At 46.4% G+C, this 7,348-nt stretch overlaps 1 protein-coding gene across 1 annotated transcript in view; it reads right to left on the bottom strand.

The window, feature by feature from the left end:
• The window catches only part of LOC117618160, a 16,905-nt gene extending 11,811 nt beyond the window's left edge, over positions 1-5,094 (bottom strand). Inside the window, exons 1-4 of the mRNA XM_034347770.1 lie at positions 4,947-5,094; positions 1,178-3,088; positions 704-1,083; positions 8-588 (exon numbers count right to left, since the gene is read on the bottom strand). Of these exons, the coding sequence (XP_034203661.1) occupies positions 8-588; positions 704-1,083; positions 1,178-3,088; positions 4,947-5,094 (3,020 nt within the window). The remainder of the gene's footprint in view (positions 1-7; positions 589-703; positions 1,084-1,177; positions 3,089-4,946) is intronic.
• Positions 5,095-7,348: the final 2,254 nt, after the last annotated feature.

Here is a 7,348-nt window from a genome sequence, read left to right as displayed (position 1 = left end):
TCCGTACTTGTCCATGAATCTTCTTAAAACCGCCACTGTTTCAGGATAAACAAAAGCCCCCCGAAAGGGTGCATAGCCGTTAAATTGATGGCAAAGTGGCAGGAGCTCATCTGCAGAGCGAAGAATCTGGGCACCCCCATCGAAAAAGGCCATGAATGTGGTGAAGGAATTCTCCCATTCCGACCAAGACGCGCTAAAGGAAGCATGCTTAGCGACAGTAATGCTGGCCTGGACACCTCCGGTAACACCTGTGTCGTTAGGTGAAGGTGCTGGAAGGAGTGCTAAGGGGCAAGGCTCTGGTGCTCGAAGGATTGGCTGAATGTGGGATGGAGTAGGCAACGCCCCATGGAAGGCAAAAGTGTTGCTCCGGAGAGCTGCTGGAAAGGCTGGAGGAATTGTAGGCTCGAGGTCTCTTCGAAGGAAGTGCTGGAAGATAGAAGGCAGGGTGACTCGAGGTACAGGAATCTCGTCTCGTAGACTTGTCGGCAAAGGGGACTCTGCAAGGGCTGCCTCGATCAGTGCGTCAAATGTATCGGAGGAAGAGGGCGCCGCAGGCACAATTGCCATCTCCTGAGTAACGTCCATGGCCTGCGACCAAAAAAAAAAAAAAACGTATGCATACGTCAGAATCAACAAGAGATAATTGACAAATTAAACGCAGCAGCAAAAGAAAGAAGAAACAGTTCTAGAATAGACCAAGTACCTGCTCAACACTGACAGGGTGCATGCTGCTACCAGCAGGGCCGCTAAGAGGAACCAGGCCACCTTGTTCCCCTTGACGGTCGTCAAAATACGCGGACCCACCGTCGTCCCGGTCATTGTGGCCTTCCCTGTCAGAATCCTCACGCATGTCACTCACGGCATCAATATTCTCTTGCTCTGGAGTACTAGCCTCCGACTCAGCAGTATCGCTGTCATCATCAATCATCACCACTGTTCTGGTCCCGGAAGCCCCACTGCCGCTTGCGCGAGCTCCGGAAAATCTTGCCTGCAAAACACGCATGCTGCGACGTTTCGAAGCTGCTTGTGGAGACGCGGAGGGTGTGCTACTTCTCTTCCTCTTTGGTGTAGTACCCATCTTCCCTGAAATATATATATATGCGTATGCGTAAATATATGTAGTTGAAGGAAAATAATAAATAAATAAAACAAAGCAAGGGAAGGAAGTGGCACTCACTGCGAAGAGGGGGCGTTTCCAGCACCCTGTCAGTACGACTCCGGCTCTCAGAGGCGGTGGGCCTCGCAGGGCGCGAATGTGTCGGAGGAGTAGCCTCTCTGGTTCGGGGTGGACCACTTGGTGCAACTTTCGGGATAAACTTTCTAGGCTTGCCAGCAGCTTGCTTCTTCCCTGCACTTTGTTTTTCCACCTGCTTCCCTTCGCTGGATGTTGGTGCTGCGACTTTCCCGGAACTGCGAGGACTTGGTGTTCCCGATTTTGGCTTCACTTTGGAGAATCCCCCAACGATGTCACCACTCTTAGAAGTAAAAGGGAGGTTGCGTTTTTGGCTCAGAGGGATGGCTTTCTCCTCCGTGATTAAGCCTGCGAGGCGCGCGGTTGTGGGGGGCAGTCTATCCCCAGGAAAGGATTGGAACTCACGGAAAGAAGCGAGGCAGCGGTTCCAGTAGGATTGGTAACCTCGTGAGAAGCCACCAATTCTCCCCTTGCTGGCTAGAACAAGAGGCCTGCAACTGTTTGGTATGTGGCCATTGCCCCAGAAAATGCTGTGCAGCGCGAAAGGATCATCATAATTAGGATTACTCGGTACTCCTTGATCAAGTCCAAACTGTCGCCTAACTCGATGCGGCGAATAGGATACCGAAATCTCTGAACGGCTGTCTCCAAGAGTAGGTAATGGGATGGGGGCAATGTTCAACAAGGTATACTTTCTGAATTGGCCACCATTCGATACTGCTGCTGGAACTTCAATGGTATCATTGACATCAGCATAAAAAGGCACGAAGGTGAAGGTCTCTGCTGAGGTGCCGTAAGGGCGGAAAATGAAATTCTCGATATTGTCCATCAGCGATAAGAAGTCTTGGCCTTTCCGCTGCATCCTTTTGAACCATCTGCAAACCAAGGGCAGATTGTCGGGCATAAAGGAACCATTGCCCCAGTCAGCCAATTTCAGGGCATGTGAGTGCGGGAGTGAATATACGTCCAGCCCTTTGAGATGCTCCCATAGAAACACCTGCAGAAAACCAGAATTCAAAAGGGTCTCCACACCCATGGTTCCGGACGCGTTCTTCTCTAAGAGCTGGGTCCGATCAAGCAGTCGGTATAGATGACCCAAGAACATGGGGGCTAAAGGGATTGTATCACCCCGAGCTATAGCCAAAGCCAAGGGAAACACACGCTCATGCAGGCAATCTTGAGAAAAATCACAAAGTACGAACCGCCCAAGCCATAATGCTATGAATGCAGCCAATCGATGAGAGCCTTGTCTGTTTGCATCACCAAAATGTTGTATCCAGTTACTGAACCGTAATGAGGTGCTGGGAGAAGTGGGGGCGCCTCTCTGTAAAACTGCGAGCTTGTCTACTTCTTCCGGAGTAAGGGCAATGTTGAAGGGGTTTTGGTCGCCGCAAATCGGAAGACGGGAAATATTTGCTACATCTTCTAAGGTAGGAGTAAATTCTCCCCATGGACATATGAAGGTATGGGTTGCAGCACTCCACCTCCGCACCACGTGGCGAAGCATCTTTGCTTCGATGTGAATGTCCCACAGCTTGGAGAGAAAGATAGCATCCAAGACCTGTGCTCTGCGCAAAATGTCGCATGTGGAGGGATCCCGCAGCTCGCGGTCAACCCATTCGGACCATCCCTTGCTGATGCTACAAGGAAATTGGAAAAATAGCGGAACTGCTGGAAACAGGCCCTTCTCGATGCAGCACCTAGAAATGGAGGCAGGCTCGATCACAGGGGCAGAGTCAGGTGCTGGCTCATTACCGACAACAGCCGTTTCACGGGCATCTTCGGGAAACAGAAGGGGGCCTCCTGGTTTGAGACCATCATCCACAGAGTAGAGGTGGTCCAGCATAATTGGTGGAAGGATGGCTGCCATGTCAAAGCTAATAAGGTCACAGATACCTGCAAAAAAAAAGGAGAGAGAGGAATAAGGAAATAGTCGTAATAACATGTAGGTTCCAGCACCTTCACGACCATTGGGCATACATACATCTACAGGATTTCATGCCAAGAATACGCTAACAGCAGAACTAATGCAACACCATCATGCGGAGGGGCTATTCGATGCAAAATTAAACCAAGCCACAAGAGAACAATTACTTGGAAGGAAACTGCAGGGTCGATGTAAGTGCTTATGGCTTCTCCACTTTGGTCAGATACAGCTTAAAGGTTTTGAATTCGCATAAGAATGGTTGTTATTGGTTAAAAGTTTAAAACCCCCAATCAGTGGCCCGATTTTCAAGTATAAGAAAAGGGGACTGCGAAGGGGGGGTACTGTTCTCCAAAAGAAAAAAGGGAGAAAACAAAAAAAAAAAACAAAAAGGAGGGGATTTTCACTCCCTGATGTCTGTGCGAAAGTATATGCAACAACAGAACAGAGAAACACGAATGGCAAAGAGAAGGAGAAGTGCTTACCACTGTATTTGGTAATTCTTTCCAGCGGCTAGCCGAAATCAAAACGAAGGGGGGCTGTCTGGCGATTCTTGCTCTCGGAGTGGCTTCGCGTCCTGCAAGGTGATTCTGCCAAACCTGCGGTTCTTTTCTGTCAGATTGGGAAGAAACTAGAGGAGAATGAGGGATTTTAAAGCAAATCGGTGGCTTCTCCCGGTGGGTACGAGCGGTTTCTCCAAGCGTAACCGATCGGTAGTTATGGATGGCACCCCTCTGCAATGTTCTTTCGAAACCCTCCAGACCTGTGCGCGAATCAAGGCCAGCGATAATGAAAAGGAGAAGGCGAGGGATGCAGGTGTCACGCCTGCAAAAAGAAGGAAGTCGAAGGGAAAAGAGAAGAAAAAAAAAAAATAAATATAAAGTAATAATAAAACAGGTGTGATGGAAGCGTACCTGGGGAATAGGCGAGACTGCTGGAAGACAATCATGGCAGCACATACGCGGGAAACGAGAAGGCACGTCAGTGGCAGAGCTTTGGTCCTTTTTTGGGCCAGGTTTGATTATTTGGCCCATCTCACCATTTGCTCATGGCCCCAATAATCAAGGGGGCTAATGTTGAGGCCCAAAAATCCAAGGGGCTAGGCCCAAGGTGATTATTGGCCCAATAGGGACAAGTGAACACAAGAAAATTTAGGGAACAAATTAATACGAGCTACGAGCCGCATGCTACGTCAAACAAGCACGTGCGGGGAGACCCAAAACATGCTAACTTTACAAAAAACATGCTCACTTCTATCAAATTCGGCTATGGCCTGTGATGATAGGATAAAAATCCAAGCACAAGCGTAGGTGTCAGAACCGCCATGCCAACACCAAGATGTGTTACAAGCTTAGGTGGCCCCCAGCCACCAAAATTACCCGGGGCTTGCTTGAACGGGTTGTGGTATGGATGGCAACGGGCTTTCACAGGACCCATTGACGAGCCAAGGGAATGGTAGTTTCGGATCACTTGGGGGACCCAAAACTCAAGCCTATTTCCTCGGCCCGAAACACATGGGTTAGCATGAGAGAAGAGAGAGCATGACCCAATACCTTAGAAAAAAGTGTAGAGCCTGTTAGGAAAGGCTGGGACATTTAGAAGGACTAAACATGCTGTTAAGGCACAATTGGCAGGCTGCTTCCGGCAGCTTGACGAAAAGCCCAGCAGATTTACCCAGAGTGAAATATTACCAATTCAAAGCCTAGGAGAGAAAAGCCCAGCCCATACTCCCTATAAAATATCTGGCCAAGCACGTTTGTCCCTATCCAGGAGAGTCAACGTCAACCCTCTCAAAAAACCAGAGGAAATCCACATGAGTGAGGGGTTTACCCATCGAGTAAAGCACAGCTCCTTTCCCTTCCATTGTCCTGGCAGCTTGCATAGGAAAGGTCGAGAGAAAAGCAAGCGGCTCTTCACCTCTATGAGGAAGGGCCAGCAAAACCGAGATCTTGGAACCACAAATGGGTTCCTTACCCATGTGTCCTGGGCGGCCGGGATTCATCAAAGAAGACGAAGTGGGGGAAAACAATGGAAAGAGGAAGGGAAAGTATGACGGAATTAGGACCCTTAGCAGCTATAAAAGGAGGACTTCTGCTACCCAGAAGAACCAACCCACTTCCAGAGCTCGACCAAGCATTGTCAAGCAACTGGAAATCTACTCAAGCCACCCATCTCCTCCTCCATTCGTTTTCTTCCTCCATTAGGAAGGAAACCAGCCAAACCTTCCTTTGCCTGCTCTAAACCTCCATCCTCCATAGGAAAACTCATCTCTCTCTCTCAAAATTGCTAAACCTGTGAAAGCCTAGCTCCCATGCCACATGCTCTCCAAGCCAAGCTCTTCCGCAAAACTGGTTAAGTTTGTTTGGGCTATTAGTGAAGGAAGCCTGAGAGTGTTTGCGTAACAGTTTCATCAGATTCTGTGAAAAACACTCTTCCAGGCGCTTGGTATCGAACCCAGGCACTTGGGGAATTTTGCTCACTTCTCTTCTTACGGCAGCCCAAGCCCATCCGTCAGGCTGCTGGAACAAAAGGCCCCAACAGGATGCAGTGCATATGCACTTATTCCTAGTGATGAAAGATCTAAGTTGAAGCCAAAGTCTCTTGAATGCATTTTCATCGGCTTTGAGAGCGGTGTGAAGGGCTACAAGCTGTGGGATCTAGTGAACCAAAAGAAGATACTCAGCAGGGATGTTGTGTTTGATGAAAAGACCATGCCTATGAACAAAGTCAAGAATTCAGAGGCAAAGGAGGATGTCGTTGAGAAAGAAACAACCATTGAAGTTCCACTCACGAAGGTAAGAATAGCCAACTGAAGACGTTCAAGAGGAGGTGGAGTCTGACATTGAGGAGGAAGATTGTTGGTAAAAATAAAGATAATTGTTATATTTACAAAATTTTGAAAATAAAACATCACTATAAATTCTAAATAACGACAAGGAAAATTAAGAATACTTTGCAGATGATCGAGTATAACTTGGTTATATCTCCTTAAGACGAAATTGTCTCCTCACATGTGCTTTTAGGATTTGTTTGGCAAACGTCTCCAAGGATACAATGATTGACTTCTTGTTGAAGTAGCACTCCAATCCCCAAGAAAAGCAAACTCAAACTTATGCATAAACTCACTCTTACTAACTCACTATATTTCTGAAAATACAATGCTATGTATGCTCCAAAAACTATAGTATTGTCGAATGACAATGAGATGAATCAGAAGTGTGGGATTGCTCTCTATTTATAGAGAGTTAAGCATCTGTTCAGGAAAGATGCGATTGAAAATTTACACGCTGTCGTGTACTTTCATGCGAGAACCAACCTAACGTTTCATGTGTGGACAGACACTACTTTTGGTTGTCAGTCTTGATACATGCGGATACACCATTTACCCAATAGATACATTAGAACGTTGAACAAGACCAGAGTAATGGCAACGTTTAGCACTTATCTACAATTTTGAATTAGTGACTGTTCATAGGAAGTCTCATCTCATCAACCGTAAATGTTGATAATAAAATTAATATTTTATTTTATGTATAATCACACGCAGGGCCAATGGTCATATTCGAAAAAACTGATGATCATGTAGCATATTGAAAAGTCACCGGTCCCACAACTTAATATAATTTCTATTCACATTATTATAAAATTAAATATTTACAATTTAATTTTCTAACACTTATTACTGTATATAGCAAGATTTGTAATTATGGAGGTGTTGATGATGTTAGTAAAAACGAGGCATGGAATGTGTTTAAGAGCATGGAGTTCCTTAATCTTATATCTTGGAATTCCATGATTGTGGTCTTGGAGCTCAAGCTATTAATCTACTTATACAAATGCACCTTGACGGAAATGGATTTGATAGTGCCACCCTTCTTAGTGTCCTTTATGGCCTTGATGATAATGGGGTTACTAAGTTTTTATTTCAATTGCACTGTCTCACCATCAAAACTGGGTTTACATTAAAAATTGAAGTGACCACTGCATTAGTTAAAGCTTATTCAGATCTTGGAGGAGATATTGCCGACTGTTACAGGCTCTTCTTGGAGACAAGTTGTCATCGGGATATTGTTGCATGGACTGGCATCATAACAACTTTTGCAGAGAGAGACTCTGAAGAGGCACTCTTCCTCTTTCAGGAATTGCGTCGGGAGAACTTAGTTCCCGACAGGTATACCTTTTCTATTATTTTAAAAGCTTATGCAAGCCTTGCAACCGAGCGCCATGCCTAG

Source organism: Prunus dulcis, chromosome 2 (genome assembly GCF_902201215.1).
Source record: "Prunus dulcis chromosome 2, ALMONDv2, whole genome shotgun sequence".
NCBI lineage: Eukaryota > Viridiplantae > Streptophyta > Magnoliopsida > Rosales > Rosaceae > Prunus > Prunus dulcis.
This window is presented reverse-complemented; position numbering and strand designations above follow the sequence as displayed.